Source organism: Varroa destructor, unplaced genomic scaffold, assembly GCF_002443255.2.
Source record: "Varroa destructor unplaced genomic scaffold, Vdes_3.0 BEIS01000002.1, whole genome shotgun sequence".
In the NCBI taxonomy this organism is placed as follows: domain Eukaryota; kingdom Metazoa; phylum Arthropoda; class Arachnida; order Mesostigmata; family Varroidae; genus Varroa; species Varroa destructor.
In genome coordinates this window covers 27,045,596-27,065,233 of record NW_019211455.1, presented here as the reverse complement: position 1 = coordinate 27,065,233, position 19,638 = coordinate 27,045,596, and the positions used below count along the sequence as shown (strand labels likewise).

The window sequence follows — 19,638 nt, the reverse complement described above, 5'->3', positions numbered from 1 at the left end:
TATACGATGAAAATCATAGGCCACGTTTTACATCCAACTATTTACAGCGCAAAGTTTATTTAATTCCTCGTCGCGATTACAATATAGTTCACCTGCATTGGTGACAGTCGTCTTGATGGGTTAGACAGCATATTACTTCCACTACAGTTCACGGGTGCAACTTTCAGCCAAAGAAATCGTTCCATACATGTGCGTTGAATCTATACAATTTTTAATTCATTTAAATACACCTATTGTTATTGTTTCTTTCTCTATACGTTTTTCTTTACCGGCCTCTTAATCCTAACGCGCATATAATTTCTACAAACAGTTTCTTTATCGAATGCCTTCTGTTGAAACGGTTTTATTAATGGAACGGCCTGTTGAGTCTTGCAGTTCACAAATGTACAACCCGTTTGGTTTTATGAGTCGATTTTTGTTTGCCATGGACACCACCTGCATAACCTCAATGTAACGAACAACTTAATTACAGTTACTCTACTGGTCATGGTTTGTAATCTATTTTTATTGACGGCTCACAGTGTCCCCATCTCATCGAAAGAATTACATCGCCATATAGACATATTCTAGTAGAATATCACATGACAGTCTTACGTAACAGCACACTCTACATGTCTAAATGCAAGAAACAGCGGAATAGATTGTATTACCAGCTAATCTTCCACTACTGTAAAACTTTGCTGGCTCTTGCTGCGCGCACAGCTATAAACTAATAGCAACATAGGTATTACCAATTGTGTTAGTTCGCGCCCATTTTAGGTATAACTCCGTGATTACATTTTTTTGAGCTTGCGCATCACATTCATCTGCTCGAGCGCAGCTTTCCGTTTACGATTCGGCGTAAGTTCGACCTCGAACGCGTCGGCGATCGAAGCGTTACTTGTGCCAGAGCCCGCCGCCGTTCTCGGCGGGCTGCCCATTACATCAACATCCCCGCCGGCGTCAGAATCTGCTGCGGTCGCCTCAGTCTTCACCTGCTCCTGAAACTGTAATCGTAAAGTGCTTTTCTCGTACTCGCTGGTCGTTAATGCCTGCTTGAGCTCATACAACAACACCATACAATTACGCAGATCGTTAAAATGCTGCACAACATCTTCAAATGCGGGCGGATTCGGGTCTACGTTAAGCTCTTTGAGCATCTGCTCGAGTGCTTTTGTCTTCTTCTGTCCGATACTTTGCGGCAGTTTCATTCGCGCACTGCGTAATGACGTGACCGCTACTTTTAATTCGGGAAACTTGATTGCGGCGCTGAGTTCGATCTGTCCAATATCAATGAGGCTTGTGGATGAAGGCGCAGAGCTTTTCTCTTTCTTCTTCTTTGGTGCAGATGGCGCCGGTGTGCTAGTCTTCTTTTGATTTGGCTGGCTAGCTCGCTGTTCATTATCCTGGATCATTTTCTGTAGGTCCTGTGTCTTACGTTCGCGTTCTTTTTTGCGCAGGTCAATCTTTCGAAGTTCCTGGATGAGGTTTTGCTCTTCTTCAACTTCTTCCGGAGTTCGGGATAGCAGCTTGTCGAGCTGCTCTTTACGGCGTCGCTCGTGATCCGCATCGAATGCCTGAATTTTCACTTCAGTGCCGGGTGGTGCACGGATCTTCTTCAGTGTATTACAGATTGAATAGTAACGATCCTTGATGTCCTCGACACTACGATCTTGATACGTTTTTCGGTCCCAGCGGTCCTTGATGATGATGAAACGCAGGTCAAAACGACGTGCCATGTCAAACAAGTAGTCGGTCTCCGCCTTCGTCCAAGTATTGCACATGAGGTTTTGCTGATACTCTTGGTCTGTATACGAGGGAATGGCCACCTCTTTATTGAACTTACAAAAAGCGTACTCTTTACCTTCATCGGCAACTCGCGCCCAGTGATGCAACTTGAAGCTGTCTTTCCTAGCCGGATTTTCAAACGTCTGAAATCGCCATGAGCGCACCTTCTTAATTCCGAGGTTTGCTTTGACGTTCATATAGCCACCACCGGCAGACGGCTTAAAGTCAGTCATGAACAATGGAGGTGGGTCGTTTCGATCGTAAAGATTGTACACTTCTCGGGCCATGCCCTCTGGCTTACGAGTGCCCAGGGAGGAGCGCTTCTTTGGTTTGTTATTGGTGCCAAGGATGGCATCTTTTGAGACCTCAAGTTCATTATTTCGCTCGATCTCTAGAATATCGAGAACGTCAGCACTCATTGTGGAGGCAACAATGTTATTGCTGCTGACTATCACTGGTGAATATTCGAGTCGTAGATGGAAGTCACAGCAAACACGATATAATGAACGCAGCAGCGTCAATGCGGCGTTCAGCAATCTATTTGGTCACCATATACACACACAGGATTAACACAGCTAGCTGCAAGCGAATTATAAGGTCTAGCATAATTTCGGCTAACGCAAGGTTCGAAAATGGAACCTTGCCCGTAATGCCCACTCCGCTTTCATTGATGTCTTTAACAGCACCACTTCAGCTGCCTGCCTACAGCTAACTGGCATCACAACAAATTGGAAGCCATCTTGCGATCGCGGCGCCAGTGGCGGGAGATTTAAAAGTGCGGACAAACAAGCAGTCCTTTCGTCGTTGGTTGATGGCGCGCAAAGAACACAACTTGCCAGATGCCGTCAATCAAGGCCGGTAGTGGCTAAGAGCAAGACGCTCCGTGAGCGGATGGCTTGCCGTAATGACTACGATTAGGCCATGCCATCCAGGAAACTTTGCCGACACTAGTTCAGGATAGCTGCTCGCAATAGAAATGACTCAGCATATAAAAGAATCAAGTGGCGGCTGGTCTGGTAAATGAGTCCAGAAAAACGATCTGTCCGGTGGATCGAACGACATAAAATCGAAAACATTTATGCACTATACGAATGATCAGGAATGACAGAATGGAAGGCGAATCACCCTGAGTACGATGATCTTTGACAAAACAGTGTCAGTGCTGATGGAAGAGTCACTAGGCGGCATCCCAAGGACGTTGCACTATTTCGACGTTATAGTTTGGTGACTGTAGAATCTCCGGTAAACGAATCCTGGACTTGCTGGTTTGTTTCTGCATTCTTGTTTGACGCAAATGCTCAGATATGTCAAATGAATCTGCACTTCTGTTTCGATTGTACTATTTTTAAGTATAGAAGGTAGGTTTAAGTATTTGCACACGATTTTTTATGACAAACTATACTGGAAATTTGAAAATAGGATTTTTCACTTATACGCATTTGTATCCACTTAGAAAGTTATGACAAATAAAAATAATTCTACAGCATAACGCCTGATAGACTTTTGGTTAATTAGTGCGTATATATTTTTCGCAGCTCGAGTTATCATCTTCACTAGTTAGTTAGAATATTTCTGTCTTTTGTCACGATTATCAGGACCAAAACCTATTCCAGTTTTGTTCCATCGGCAGGAGAGTATTACATTCTTAGAGTGATACACGGTACAAGCTGTTGAGTACATATATATACAAGGAAGAGATGAATAAGATGAATGAGAGCTTCTGATAATTTTGTCTCATTTCTCTCAAAATACCTAAATCCTATAAACCAGCTTAACTTTCGTTCGAGACCCGTCATCGAGTCCTGTCCATCAGTTCCTCCAATTACATACTGCACGCTGTATGTTGCAAGCGCAAAATAATCTAGCAAAAGACTTTGCTAGGCAATCGAAATCAAATTTATAGAGTTGGTTGCGTCTTCCAGAACTGTAATGACGAAGATAGAGCATTAAGCGTACGCCACAAACGACATGAACTCTTCTCCCAAGATGATAATATTAAGGCCTATTCGATTAAGTAAGCTCTAAACATCGGCATCACTGCCAATGTTTAGAGTCTACTTTCGTCTGATTAAATGTAATTTTCAATAATTTTTAGAAATACACCCAGTATATACATGCGACGCAATGTTATAAAAGGTTTTTATAAAAAGTTTATCTTTAGTCTACCTGCTACATCATAATGACGCTTTTGGTCTGAACAGTTTTCTGCTTTTTAGCCTGTAGTGTTTGTTTCTATGGAACTACGTAAATAGCCACGGCAAAGGGCAAGATATTATTCCGTAATACGTGACGTAATCCACCAGGTCAGCAGGAGTGAGCGGTCAGTCCATCTATCAATCAATCAAATAAACGAACCCATTATTGGAGGCGATAGTAGTTTTTTTTTTGTTGGAGCTAGCTAAAAGCAATCGTTTTCATCGTTACATCTTATTCGCAACCGGTCGACGGGTATTGCTAGTAATCATCATTATCGGAATACAAGAGGCTTCTTTTATCTAATTATATGCTAGCATGAAAAGTATTTAAAGAGCTGTAAACGAGTACCTCTTGTAACGACTACCGCTGCAGCGCACGGGACGCTTGATAAACAAACAGCGTACTTATTGAGCATAATATTGGGAAGAACGGGGAAAGGAGACAAAGCTGAATTAATAACCTTTCTTAAGCGAGACCATAATAAACACTGATTGATTGGCAGCACAAGCAATTTGCAATGTTTAGAACAGATTTTAAATTTAGCACTCGGTAGTGTTCTGGGTATTCTTTCTGTATGTAAAATATATTGTCCGCCTAGATGAAATGTACGTTCTAGGGTGTTAGCTAATTGGCACATGTGAAGTATTCGTTTTCATAGAATGGAACTATCTCTTTATCTAGCGGTAGGGAAACTGCCCAAAAATTACTTCAAGCGGTTATAACAGGCTTACACTATGGAGCAAACTACTTCGTTTTGATGAGGATTTTTTCGTTTTGTGATAGCTTTATTAGTAATCTTCGTAGTAAACTTGTGCTTATCTGAACTTTTTAATTTTTTGTTTTAGGCTAGAAAGGACGCCGCGGATACGGATGACCTATCTAGCAGTTATCTATACATTCCATGAAACCCTAGTCACAAATTTGGTATTCGGTGTTGACATTTAGCTTAAGTAAGCTTCCTTTAATATGTAGGAAGGGTATTACACAAACGAAGTCATTCGAAGATTTATTGAAGGGCTACATATAAGCTACGTAACATCTTAAGTCTGTGGACTTGGAATATCGCTTCGGTTCTCTCTGGAGAGAGGTTTCACCTGTTTTTCGTAGCTGAGTACTCATTAATTCATTCTGGAGTTTTGTCATTACATTACTACACGTTGGAAGATCTAATCGCTCAAAACCTATGTGATTACTTTAATTTAATTAACCATAAATACGAATGCAACAATAAGTTTTAATAAATTGCATCGAACCCTCTCTCCTATTATCCTTTTATATGGACGTGTATACCCGCATTGTTCAAAAGAAAAAGGAAAATCGTGAAATAGTGCCGTTCACAAATGACACCTCAATTAATATTTAACAAGACGATAAATACCATTTTTAATTCTATGGTAGTACAGAGTAGGCCATATGATAACGGAGTGCCCAAGTTTTCACATGGCATGAAATGCCTTAGGAGCATAGGCTTGAGTCTTCTGGATGGCTCTTTTAGAAGGCGACCATAAGATTGTTAAGGAACGTCATTTTTTAGCCTTACGTGACCTCGATGCCACGCATTTATCAAGGTAGACAAATGTAGTAACTGTTCTTCTACTTCCAACATGAATCATAACACATAGACATACCGTTGACGGGCGAATGCCACTCCTCTATGTTGCCCTAAGTTTAGCTGTAGTACAGTATTTTCTCAGCAGAAGACAAACGGCAAGAAATTAGTTGCCAGATAAAACTAAATAGGCGAAATTTAGCAACGTCAGGAAGGGTAGCGTCGTCTCAAAAGTTCATTTAAATGCGTTAGAATGATTTTCCATGTTGCGGTTTTAATTGAAGCGAATCGATCTAAATTTCTTGTCTTCAATAACGTGAATAATAGCGCGATGAAGAATTTTTTTAGGATTATCGCTAGATATCTTTACCTTTCAATCAAATTCAATGGAAGGCCAATGGACAATAATCATTACCAGATCGAGACACAGAGGAGCAATGGCTCCAGTACGTAGTCCCCAAGTTTCAGCCCTTGGCCTCATAATGTGATATCTAACAAACGACTTTTTAAATTTAAGAAAGCTACAAAGAAACACTACTAATCGGCACCACTGACAGAGTGTTCAACGAGTTGAGTCGTTACACACATATATATCGTGTGCTTCTATATTAAATTTATTTTAACAACAAGAAGCATTACTTTGTGCGGCATATGGCAATATGAAGGAAAGGCGAGGTGCGACGGGAGGTAACAACTAACCAACGCCAACGGATATATAGACATTAGATGTGCGCACGTGGTACACGCACCCCTTCATCACAGACCAGTTCCGTCACTCGTGCAATAACAGCGTTAAGAATATCAGCATTAACAACAACAACAACAACAACAACGATGTCAGATGTTTTGTGAATAGAAGGCAACTGATTCACTGTCGCTGCGGGACCTGCGATGGCGGACGTCAATTACGAACTATGAAAGTGTCGGGCGACAGCAGTCGGCGTTCTGGCAGTACTCATATACCGTCAACTGGGCCGGGGTCGCTTCCAATACATCTCTTTTCTCCACTCAATCCGCCAGGGCAAATTGCCCCGCAGTCAATTCGCAGGTAGACAGCATATACTACACAGAGGAGAGAACAACCGGCGACTGCTCTAAACGTTGCACGTTCCGTCTGCTACATCAAATGATCGTGCTAGCATTTAACCCGCCGGTTAAAATCGTTGACAGAACGAAGTAGGTGCTGCTAGTGGGGTAGACGTCGTCGTGGAACCTGGTCCTTCGCGCAAATTAATGACGCATGTATGTAGGTGCCGCTGCTAACAACTGAATAGATTTCGTCGTTCGTCATTATCGATATATCATAGACGACAGAACAAGCTGCACCGGAATATTCGTATAAGTACACCAACAGAGGCATACTTCTACAAGCAAGCTCGCAATAGAGAATCAATAGAGCGGGGCATAACAGTCAGTTGGTCAGTTCCTCTTATTGTTTCTTTTTTCACCAAATAATCTAATATAATAACGGTAATAGACAGTGACTTAAAAAAACGCACTGTTTTTGTTTGTTGTCTAACTGATCAAGCAGCGCGTTGCGGGTACTGTTTGGGAGCTTGAGATGGAGAAGCTCATATATTTCTTTGAATTAGGCTATCTATTTCAACGCAGAAGTTGGTCGATGTGCGCGTTAACCTACGAGCGGTATACAGGGCGATTTTCGAATACACCTCTAGGAGACACCAATATTTAAATAAGAATACAGAGAGTGAACTGACAGCTTCTATGTAAGGTTATTCGACTGGATAGAAGTTTTCTTCGTAAAAATAACTAGTCACTATAAATGTGTTTCATCCTATAATATATTATCCAGCGGTTTATGTTAACGGTTCAGAACTAGTCATTTTGTTATAGTTGCATTGCGTAACTTGCTCGACCCAACGGTACCGCTGCCGCTAGCTGCATTAGTACTGTATTATGAGAAGTCTACTCTGCGCTTTTTTCTAGCTAAAGTTTGCGTAAGGGTTAACGTAATAGTCACCTGCAATCTTTGAAATGGGAGTTCCCTTTAGTGGCTGTTATTCAGTTAAAAATCGCCCGGGATTTTGTTTACTTGAATTGCTGATGTCATATCAACGTAGCTGGGCTGATCATGTAACTGACAGACAAATCGAGTATGGTGTTGATACCAGACGAAGTAGATTCTCGACATTTTTTTTGACTCTCTGTAAACAAATATTGGTGAATATATACGGAAACTTTGTGTAAGGGTACTACAGTAGAGAAGCTGTGTTTCTGACAAACAAATTTTTAGAACAACCCAATCGTTCTTGCAGTTTTGGTCGCCGATTTTTTACTAGCGGTCTGAGCGAGAAAAATCTATCGGGGCCTGTTCGGAAACCTTAAAAGGCCCCCCAGCCATTAGCTCAGCAAGGGTCTCATTGCAACCGACAAATAACGCGTTCGCAAAACTATGAGTAAAAATAGGGGTCTGTCCAATTTCAGTACAATTACCAGTCGTTTGCTATACTTGATTCGCTAGATCGAAGATTTGTTGTATTTTTTACTCAGCATATATAAATTTGACAAGTTCTTATGGGAAGCATTCAGCGTAACTTTGCCGCAAACGACTTCTGATTTTTATGCATGTATCTGAATTATAGTAGAAATGCTAATCCAAACGGTATAATTCAGATACACGCGTACTCGTTGAGTTTGAAGGAGCTCGAGAACGAAGAATAGCTGTTGGGCGTATATACTCAAACGCTCGTTTATAAATATGGTGGCGAAGTGACGTAATTCCATAGGGAACCGCCCGACCGCTCGCTTATTTGTTGATTCACCACAGCTGAGGGAAACGTTTTGTAAAAGAGGCCTCAAGTATCAGATACTGTCGAATGGAGATAGTTCCACTTACGATATTATTTGCTGGTGCGGTGCTAGTTGATATCCCTTGCAAGTTAATGCTCGATACTTAGCAGAGAGTGTGTTAGGAGCTCAATGAGGAAGGGAAAGGGAAGAATCGTGCGGAATCAACCACATGTCAGAGGCCGCAGTCCGCGCGAAGTTACGTTGAAACACCGCTAAATTGGGAACTTAAGCATCGCTGACTCTTCCGAAAGTCGCGCTTGTCATTCTATTATAATCTTATACCATATATACGCCGTAAGATAGGTAAGTTGTCATACCCTACGTTCTCCAGAGCTTCTTCGATTGACGTTCAGTAGTATCCGAGGTTATGCCAGCTTCTAAAACGGCGGCGTGTTTCAGCGTAACCTATGACGGCTGTAATTTTACTACTTCACAGGTTCGGGTTGCCAGGCAAGATTTTGTCTGCTTCTGCTGTGGAACGTATCGACCGCGGACGAGCCGATGACCGCATGGTAATTATGTTGATGATGCCATTTGAAATAGCCACTTCCCACGATTCTCGACATTTCCTTAGCGGCACACACTGCAGTCGGGGCAGATCGTGCGGATTGCGTGGATTTTTTGTTCGAGCAGCAGCAGCGGTGGCGACTGTAACAATGATCACGATTTGAGCCAGTATCAAAGTAGACCATTGCGATCGCAATGATGGACCAGAGTCGACCGATGCATGGAGGCACTTGCGGACCACCCAACACTGATTATTTACTTACGAGCCAAGCGTGCACAGTCGGCACCCGTCAAGAACCAAAGTCTAATACAATATTACAAAGCTAACATTTAATGGTAGACAATAACGACTGGCATAAGCTAGCAATTTGGGAGCTGCATTTCGGTTCGCGCCTAGAGAATAACGCTCCTTCGCGCATCGATTTTAATCTGTTATTGCACCATGGAAAAAAAATAGCGCTGGTTTGGGGCATTTGCCCATTTTTCTTGTCATGTAAAGCTTCGCCAACGAAACGGATCGCTTTGCGCGTCAGGTGCTAAATCATCGTTTTTCCCATATGCTAATGGAACACATGTGCAGACGAAATGCAATATCCTGGGTAGAATTCGAAAGTTTTTTTTTTCAATTTCTGAGCTAAATGCATAGTATTTCGTATCATCGAACGATGCAGACTGGAGCACTAACAAGCGAAAAGGATAGCCCTAGTCGCAATAAGACCCGGACTGCCACTTTGTGATTGAATATCATTTACTTCGGTTCTATTGGTGGGTCTCGCTATTTATTTTTCGCCGATTGCGAGCGACCTTCCAGTAGGATAATATGTAGTAGATTCTTTCTCTCCTATCTGTGCCACTGCTAGCATCAACGCTTTAAGATAATTCCGCCCTGATCTTTTGTTCTAAGTTTCTGTGTGATGTCAAACAAATTATAGTAGAGGGTCTTGTTAGATGTAGGAACCTTAATATAGCACAAAAACTGCTTCGATTTTACCGCCGCGGAACTATGTGGGCGCTTTCATCTTCCAGCATCGCCATCTTCAGCCGGCTTTAGGGATACTTCCGGGACAATTGTCGGCAGCATCTTCTGATCAACAGACCATTCTGATTCATTCGCTGCAATCGGATCTACATGAGTGGCTCCTTAGCTGTTTTGCACGTGATCGATATACCCTCGGGAACATTATCGTGCAGCGTACACTAAGACAAAGATCTGAATCTGAAAGTTTATAGCGATTTTCATATTACATTGACGCGTCTTTCATGTGTCATGCTGCAATTTTTTCGCTATCATGCCCGTGCGCGCTTGCTCGTACACCTGTATAAGCATCCATACAACTGCGTATTTTTCGTGCGTCAGTGGTTGGTTGCTCTTGTGCTCGTGTACTTCTATATGACGAAGACGACGAAAGTGAAAACTGCCGTCTCTGTTTTAATGTTTTCTTTATGGCGAAGCTGCTATAAACGGATATGGACGGATGCGATCACCATCAAACGGTCGACCGCGTTAATGCTTAAAAATGACGACGAAAACTGCGCGGCAATAGTAGCTGTCGTGCCGGCCGAGGAAACTCGGAAGATAAGAGATAGAGGAGCACTGGCGGGGTTAGGCTGACCTTGGCCATTGTCATCGGGAAATACCGTCCACACGCATCCGCTTATTTGCCTACCCGTCAGTTTATCGGTTCGATCATCAAGTAACGACGATTCATCTCTGCTGTGTGACGGGGAAGTTCTTATGCTTGCTTGTTCTTTCCTCAATATGTCTATTATTCATCTGTCTGTGTCCGTGCGTGTTCGCTTCGCTGGGGCGCTTTTGCAACGATCCCCTGGATCGATCTAGCCGTCAAAACTACGGAATACCGTCAAGAATCGTGAACATCCATATGTCCTACCATATGGCCACATACTAGTGGCATACTAATAAAATTAGACGTGTATGGATGATTCGTATCTATCTGTCTACCGCACCATAGGTAATTATATCGACTTACAGCTTTTATAAATTTAGATATAGCATTTATCTTCCGTCCGCTGCAATTGTGCGTATTGGTGTTGGCGGCGAAAGCATTAACGGGACGGTGACATGTGCTGTGTGCTGGCTTGACACGCTGATGACAGCAGCACCCATAAGAAAACGTGAAACTGTTACAGGACAAATCAGCAGAAAGCAAACGATGAACGACCCTGTATTGTCCGTACAACGATGCCGATGGACGGGTGGCCCTGACTCTGTCTGACGATTCGGCGCGATTTCGGTCGAGAGGCAGAAAAAAGAGAAAGACACGAGCTTGTTCGCCGTCAGGGATGATGACCCGTGAAAAAAGGCAATCCAGACGGTAAAGAGAAACGCAGCTTCCCGTACCGGACAGTGGTACGGGCTTATGCTGCAATTATTAAAGCAATAACGGTACAGCTAAAGATAGACAAAGTTCTATCGGTCGAAACCGAACGCATAGAAACGTTTTGGTGATGATCTACCGAACCGATTATTTTTTGAACTGGTACTTCTTTCTCGGTTGCTTGATTGTCTTGTGGGTGGCACACAGTCGTTACCTTGAGCTCGAATGAATCACGAAGGTATTAACGGATTTTGAGAATGCCCCTGATCGAAAATATCCGCGGATGAGACGAACGCTTTTAATATGCCAGTCGTTTAGTTTAGTTTCGTATCTTTTCAAATCAAATATACCTTTGTATAAATGTACCTTGTATAAATGTATTGCGTATCCTGTAATCACATTAAAGATTAGATCAAACAAAACCTATTATATATTATTATAATGTGTTTATTACCTCAAAGCTAAGTCTTTATTCATATAATGAGTTTTTTTTTGTTGATAAGCGGCCCTGTACACCATATAGTGCATAACTTATCGGCCTTATGTCTTGGCAGCGGGAAGTCATAAACAACGAGGTCATCATCACAGACGAGGTGTTGATAGTAACGTACCACTTCCTGTAATTACGATTTGTTGCTCACTCAAAAATTTATAAAAAAAAGTATTACTAATCGTAAATTCGTAGTTTGTTGCTAACTTTGCTTAGCGCTTTTACTAAACTTTTATCCGTGCATGTGTTTTTCGGATACGTATGCGTCTTAGAGCTACATCGACAGACTACGGAGCTACGAATTCGCCCGAGACACTTTACGGCCTTGTCCTGTTTTGCTAAGTTGTTGCCTTCGTGCTGTTCGTGCGGATGACTGTTACCCGCTGTAACTGAAGTTACTATTTTTGTTGTGGTTAGTATTGTCTATTTCCATTAATGTTGCTTTTTCCCGTGAGATCGTCGTTGTGATGATGATTACCGGCGTCGGAGCGGCTGGGTGACCGCGGTGGGGTGAAATAAGGACAAAGTAATGACATCGAAATTTACCAATCCAATATCAATAAACAATCAGCGCAAGCAATAGTAAGAACAAGAATTGTGGCGGGAGACCTTAATAGTAACAGCTATTGTGATTAAATCAAAATTACAGTTATGCAGGCCTGCTACAGAGGAGCGACTTACATACCCGAGATCTTATTGCCTGGCTATTTGAATGGCTTATTGACTATCACTAAGGCCAATACGAACTACGAAATAGAAAAATCATTACATCTATATATGGCGCATCTTCGCGCTGTACATTGTATAGTATTTGTTTTCGCTGTATTGATCTTTGATTGATATGATACAGTACAGTATCAGTAGATCAATTGTACAGACAACAGATCACACCTGCGTTCAATTGTAGACCTATTTAAAAATCATGAGCGCTCTTAATAGTTTATTCGTGACGCTCTAGTTAAGACTAATGGTAAGGCAGCAGGTTTGCTAACAACGTGTGTTAAAACATTATGGTTCTAGATGCTTACAGTCTACGTTACATATTTTTCTTATTCCAGGGCTTTTTATGTTTGTCAAACATCTCATTTGCCATCACAAGCAAGGACGTCAATATGTAGTAAATTACACGAATTGCCCTCAGAGTTAATCGAGGATTATAAATCTATCTGTCGGGTCCGCTGTTTATCCGGTAGCTGGCGTTCGACTAGGCACGTTGGATTTTGTCTGCATCTTTGCGCTAGCTCACGTTGATGCCTAGGCCAGCTTAAGTGACAGATAGGTACTGCTTGTGGTTGGGTGCACTCTGTTAGCAGAGGGCCAGCCTGCCTATCGGCGCCTGGCATGAGGCCAGGCAATTATTGGTTTGTAGCTATGGAAGGCCTAGAAACTACTCACTCTCGTATCGTCCTGTCACGTGCTATTTCTACCGAATAGTTGACAAGGAAATCGACCTCGGCCATAAGCCTAGTCATGGTCATGACAAGCGCCATGGCTGAAGCTAACAATAGCGTTTCGTTTATGGGTGGCTCTTATCTTGTTTGGCAAAGCGCTAGCCGGCGGTATATCGGCGTGCAATACATTCTGGCGACATCCAAGACGATGGAATGAAGGACTTAAGTAGGCCATTAAGTTAGCTACATCCGCTCGTAAATATTTTACAAAATACTAAACTTTTGACTCTAAACAGTTGACGTTATGGCTTATCTAGCAGCTTTACCCATTTATCTTAGCTTCATTTACAATTCTGTCTATCCGGCATAGTTAAAGTCGTATCTGTTTCCGGCCTTTTTGGACGACCTTTTTCAAACGAATCTTCAAGTGTCTATGGGAAAATACTCCGAAAATATGCCGAATATTTTTAATACATTTTCTTGTGACATAAGTTTACGTGATGCATAATAATAATAATAACAATAACTTTAATAATAGTTTTTCGCTAGCATTGAAAAGTGCGATACACTCCCTGCGATATACTTTCTAATTTATAGTACACAAGACAAATAAGAGGGATCATCCTTTCAGTACACGACGCCACTCAACTAGCGTATAATAAGGCTATTGATGTTTACGGATAGTAAATTACTCCACTTATCATTTCAAAAGTCATTGGTAAAGATGGTACCTAGGAGAAGCTTGGTGATCTTTTTGATAAGGATAAAACAATTATTAGAAGCACTAAAATACGGTAATTGTTGGCGATGAACACCGCGGCAAACTACATTTGACTTATTGTTTTTAATAACACAAAGCTCGGGTAAATCGTTTATGCGACGATCTGTCGTACACGCAGGTATAGGATTATACTACGAAATAGTTCAAATCAGTTTAATTACTCCGTCAATAATCTGGTTGAAGCTGAAACGTTTTTTCTAGTCATCGTCCGTATCTGCGTCAATGATGTATTAATACAGCGAGATACCGACCCTCATCATGCCACCCGCTATCTAAATGCCAGCAAACGTTTCTTATTTTTGCCCATTCACTTTTGCTTGATCTGAGTAATAGACTGTGTGTGTTTGCCGCGCCCCATGCTTCATCGCCCCTGTAAATAAACCTAATAACGATTTCGACAAGTGAGTACTCGTTTATAATTTTCACTTGCGTACCCCCTTATGATTCGGGAGGGCGTCGTGCCAAACAACCACTGTTACTGCTAGAACGAGTCGCTGTTAGACTGACAATGTGAACTGTCAGCCAGAAGCTGACGTAGGCAGCGACCTCAATATTGATGGAGATTCACACCACATGTCACCACATAAATGTATGTATGCATAGATTTTTGTCTTGTTTTTTCTCATCAATGGTTGCGACACCGACGATGGCAGGACTGCTGTAATCGCGTGCTTTACAGGACGGATGTCACGGCTGGTTTCACTACTGTTTCGAACGTCCTGTTTCCCGTATTCGGTTGTCTTTTCCATGCCTCTTCGGTCGTTCTATACTTCGCTCATATTTGCCGTCAAGTGCTCTCAGGGACCGAATATACATCTAGAGAGATAACAATGTTACGGGAACCTAGCCGCTACAGCTCTTATAACGGTAGCCTTCACACTATAATTAGCACGGCGATAACGGCTGACTGGAGTACGGTGGCGTCATATGGACGGGGCGGTAGAACTGGTGATAATGGCGTTTTTGGTTTGTTGAGGTTACTACGAAATGCCAAATCTGGGTCTAGAGACCGTTTTCTTTCAGATTTAGTTTTGATTCTTCAATATTTTATATACGACTTTATCTAATTAATAAATTTTAAGTCCCGAACAGACTCATGCTGTATAGAGACTTTCTCACAATAATCTCTGTCTCGTGTGCGCCAATATAGTTATCAGTAATACGTCCTGTTTAATCACTGTTCATAGATATACGCATGACAAATATCGTCTTGTTGTACAGTCAGGCGGTAATTCATCACGTACTAAATCCAATTGGCTGGTTCTCTTGAGCATTTTTTGATCGCAAGTCGATAGCTGCTCAATTAGTTTGCATGTCACCTTACGTATATAAGGTGATAATTATATAATTTGAAATCGTCCTCTTTTTTCGTCGCCATTGGTGAGAGGTACGCTAACATTGAAACCATTATCATTGCTACTCTTTACAGCCGGATTTTGCATCAAACAGATCGATCGACCGACCGACAGGCAGCCAGATCGACTCTTTTATAATAATCATCGTCTAAGGATTGAACAAATCTTGCATTGGCAAAACGGAACGCACACAGTCTCGTTACAGAATTTAGGTTGCTATCGTGAGCCATTCTCGCGCGCTGTTGTCGCTTATTGTTCGAGAATACCCCAACGCTAATTGGCATAGATTGTAATGGCGATGATTTGCCTGTGTTGGGTAAACTTACGTAGAAGGCTCGCTTTCAGTGTAGCATTACGCGGAGCCCTTATGCGGCTGCAATCGCCGAACCGTAACAACGATCAGTCCAAGCCTGATCAATCTGGGAGCCCACGTCCTGATACGAAATGCGCAGGTCTAGTAGGTATGCCTTTTAAAGCGTCGTCACAAGATTCAGTTGGCTAGGTACGTACAGCGCAGAATAAGTCGTCTGACGGGCCACATTGAGCAAACGGCAGCTATCAGTTTGCATCCTTCGACCACTCAAAAGGACGAGCTGGGATCTTTGACGAGCGCAGGTACCAACCGATTTTAAAGATCGACAGTTACAACATTCAAAGTAACGCTTTGTCCACATAATCAGCCTTTCAAAATGAAACAAGGCTCACTGAGTCAACGCATAGCATACTTCTTTAACATTCACATATATTGTCAGTATGGACGCTTAAACTTTTTCACAGTTTCACAAATATTAGAGAAGTCTTCCCATATCCACCAACCTAAGTATGTACTACCGAATACTCAAGTACGTGTAGGTAAAAAAAATGCGTCTAACAAAATTCTCATTTCTATTTCCACTGGCGTTAAGTGCACGCGGGGCTTAAATGGCCGTCGCTAACTGTGCGCTTGCCGCTCTTCTTGTACCCACGGTAATAGTGAAAGAACATAATGATGGTCCTACTCGTGACGTTTACCGTGTGCGCCTAATAAAAATTATCAGCCACCAGAGGTCTATCGTCTGTTTTTGCTGGGAACCGAGGTGGGCTCCCTTTAACCGCCACTACCAACTTCCTACGCTATATAATCACCGCGTTGACTGTGAATATTTACACAGTAACTAGAGGCGCATTTTGTAGTGTCAGTTTTAACGATATCATCTCTTTTTTTAATTTTAAAATATAGTTTGAATCAGATGAAATATGCCGTGATATTTTCCTAGCTCGAGAAACTTACATTATACCCTGTCTTATCTCCAAGGTCGACTTTCGTAATGGCTAAAATAAAATGGCACATAAAGGTCATTTAAGGAAAGGCTAGTTATATTAGCAGTAGTTTCTGTGCTTTTCAAGCAACAGACTCAATCATCACGAGAAAGACCTTGATCTCCATATTGTAACACCAATGTGAGCCATACGTAAAGCACTGTATTACTACTTTTGTTGTACCAGCGCAAACGGTATGTTAACGTGCATACCAGTTAGTATTTTTGCTATATAAACTAATCCTCTATCTTACACAACTAGGCTGGTCGATTGCCCGATGCACGTGAGCATCTACCTCTTAAAAAGTTCTACATTGAACGATCTCCGGTTGCCTTTCGCCGACAAGGCACACGAACGTTAAATACAAAACGTACTACGTTCTCAAAAGGACCATTATAATCCTGGAAGAAGCAGCGTTCTATTAAGCTTCTTGAGTCTGTGCATAGATTTATCTTCACACGCCGTATTGCTTCATGCCCATTTGTGTGTACCAACACTCAAAGACTACATAATTACGTACCTTCGTCGCATTTCGTTGTTGTTGACGATGAAGTGCCTGTTGTTGTTCTTTGGCGCTAGTTAGCACTCTGACAGAGGGCAGACTTCCATGGATGACAATGTTCCTTTCACGATACCATTGGTCACTAAGCGGATCAACAACGAGCAATCGAGTCTCATGGGCCACAGCCTTAATACGTTCAACGACCTGGAAGTGAGTACAACAGGACGTATGGCAGGTGAGGCACGAGACACTATAGAAACGGAAAAACATACGTACTAGTGCTCTAAGTTTCAACAGTGGAGAAATACAACTTTAATTTGCTTAGGCTAATTAAGGTTTTGGACCTGGAGTCAGTAGAATTTTCCTTCAGTTCCAGTAAACGTTCATCTCCGGACACAGGAATAAAGACACTTCGGTTATGAATGAGACGGATAGACAGATGGACATGTGCAGTTCGACTGGAGTGCGAGAATAGTTTTAGTGAATGTCACTAACCTGTCTATGGTTTTCGTTGAAGACATTCTGGCCATTTACCTCGACGATTCGGTCGCCCTTCATCAGACCAGCGGCCTCCGCAGGTGAACCTATAATAACAATCATCAAGGACAAAATAACACAAATGTCAGCCGCTCCTTTGTTTTTATTTGCATCATGGCCTCAAGTCATGGTTACCAGTAGCTAATGTCTCATGAGAGTATTTACCGGCTACACAATTTCGAAATTTTTGAAACATACAGTGTCATATATTTAAGGCGACATAAGAGACATCTACGTACGTCGAAGCCAACAAGCAGTGAGCCATGAATAGAACCTGCTGACCAGATGCAGTCATAGGTAGCGTTCTGAGCTCCGCATCTGCACAACCCTAAGCGTCGACCTCTATACTATCAAAGGCACAATGCTTCATACGAACCATCAAGAACAGTCGTATTATGCGAATTATTCATAGGATACGTAATAATACAGAGGCATGCGCTATAGTAGGCACTGATGCAGTATATCTATTAATAAAAAATATATGGTCATACATGCCTATAGAAATACAAACACGTTTTATGAATACAACCGTGACGATAAAAACGCTTTTCAGAAATGGTATAATGTTGCAAGCATGCTCCTTTTTGACTTGTCATTTTCACTATAATAATGCAATGTTATTAAAGAACGAAACAGGTAGAAAAAAGTTAGTAATAAGCAGTTTTTACGTAGATCGGCTAACACTTTGATGATCAAATAAGGTACAGGTATATATATATATATATATATATATATATATATATATATATATATATATATATATATATACACATATATCGGTGGAGAAAAGTCTTGCTCAAGCTCTCCAATGAATAGGAAACGGCCGAACTCTTGCATGATTTCGTTCCGAAATTATAGTCCAGTTACTGTACTTCAGAAGTAGCATTTGGGCTGGTTATTGTCGAGAAACGCTCCTCTGTGTCTTTAACAGTGGAGACGTTAGTTTCTATCGTCAGGGGATCGACATGTCATTGGCGTCAACAGCAGTGACTTCTTAGGAGAAAAACTCGAAAAATGGATTGCTGTTACTACCGAACGACCTGTTTGTTCGCTAGCTACAATAAACAGAAAGGTCGTTTGTTCTAGCCCGTCGCTTCAAACATGTAAGAAGAAAATATACCTCTAGTAGTAAATGGACACTCCTGCTAAATTATAAAGTGTTTAGGCTCTTCGCACCAGACAACGAAGCAAAGAAGACAATAGCTTTGCATTAATTGGATATTTCAAGTTAATACAGATCAGGGAGATCAGTCATGTTATTTGTGATTTCTGAAAACATCCATATGTTTTATGAAGAGTAAGACTGCCACGTTGCAAAATCGAAGAATTTCGTTATTTATGGAGAACCTAATCCTGCCACATCAAACGAAATTACGGGCGTAACCGACTGAACTTTTCTTTATGGCGATAAAGAAAATATTTAGCTCGACCGCAGAGCGTGAGATCCCAGGCAGACTACGAAGCTATAGGCAATGCAAAAACCCATTGAGGCTTAAGGAGATAAGCGGTTCGGCCGTATCCTGTGTTCCTGCTAATCGTTTCAACGGCTATATATATAATTAGCAATGAAAGCCGAGGTGTAAGCATTAGTGTACCGCCCTCTCTCTCTCAGGAGTGCAAGGATCTCCCATTCGTATTTCGTCCCTAGCGCATTCAGCTGTTCGACATAGCCAGTTTTAGTAACTGGCTTTAGTAACCGATGACCGAACTACTGTAATAATATCATAGTTTGGTCCAACGGTAATGGAAATAGCTTGTCTTCGTTAGATGTACACTGAACATGACCATGTATTTGTTACATCTATTGAGATTGGAGCTTTTTTCGGATTACCATTCATCTCATGGCAAACAGTTGTAATTCATCGACAGACATGTTCCACAGACGAAGTTGTCTCATCTAAACACGTGATAAATATTTTTTTTTTTACTATATTTTTCTTTTCTTTTCTATGCTAGACTTTTCTTTATAGTTTGCGTAGCTACTTCGTTCAGTTCCATCATGGGTTTGCTACCGATATACGTATAACCCGGTGACACCGAAATTGGTTGTTGCTTACAAAATCAGTTAATCCTATAGCTATTGCATTTTGCAATATCGGTAGCACAAGTGAAAC

At 41.7% G+C, this 19,638-nt stretch overlaps 2 protein-coding genes and 1 long non-coding RNA gene across 4 annotated transcripts in view; 1 reads left to right on the top strand and 2 right to left on the bottom strand.

The window, feature by feature from the left end:
* Positions 1 to 19,638, bottom strand: part of LOC111245822 (putative PDZ domain-containing protein PDZK1P1) — a 63,125-nt gene that overhangs the window by 24,602 nt on the left and 18,885 nt on the right. For both annotated transcript variants that reach the window (XM_086981290.1, XM_022794670.2), the window contains exons 2-3: positions 17,483 to 17,571; positions 17,006 to 17,191 (exon numbers count right to left, since the gene is read on the bottom strand). In XM_086981290.1, the coding sequence (XP_086837416.1) occupies positions 17,006 to 17,191; positions 17,483 to 17,571 (275 nt within the window). The remainder of the gene's footprint in view (positions 1 to 17,005; positions 17,192 to 17,482; positions 17,572 to 19,638) is intronic.
* Positions 26 to 3,252, bottom strand: DMAP1 (DNA methyltransferase 1 associated protein 1). The gene has a single exon (XM_022794671.2). It carries the CDS (start codon positions 2,184 to 2,186, stop codon positions 774 to 776), a length of 1,413 nt encoding a protein of 470 aa, XP_022650406.1. The 5' UTR covers positions 2,187 to 3,252; the 3' UTR covers positions 26 to 773.
* LOC111245824 (uncharacterized) lies at positions 6,642 to 10,850 on the top strand. The gene is made up of 3 exons (XR_002671501.2): positions 6,642 to 6,930; positions 8,760 to 8,835; positions 9,857 to 10,850. It is a non-coding gene; the product is annotated as an uncharacterized LOC111245824 (long non-coding RNA).

What these genes read in the sequence shown, in the direction of transcription:
- DMAP1 (XM_022794671.2), bottom strand. Translation starts at nt 2,186, where the DNA reads ATGAGTGCTGACGTTCTCGATATTCTAGAGATCGAGCGAAATAATGAA.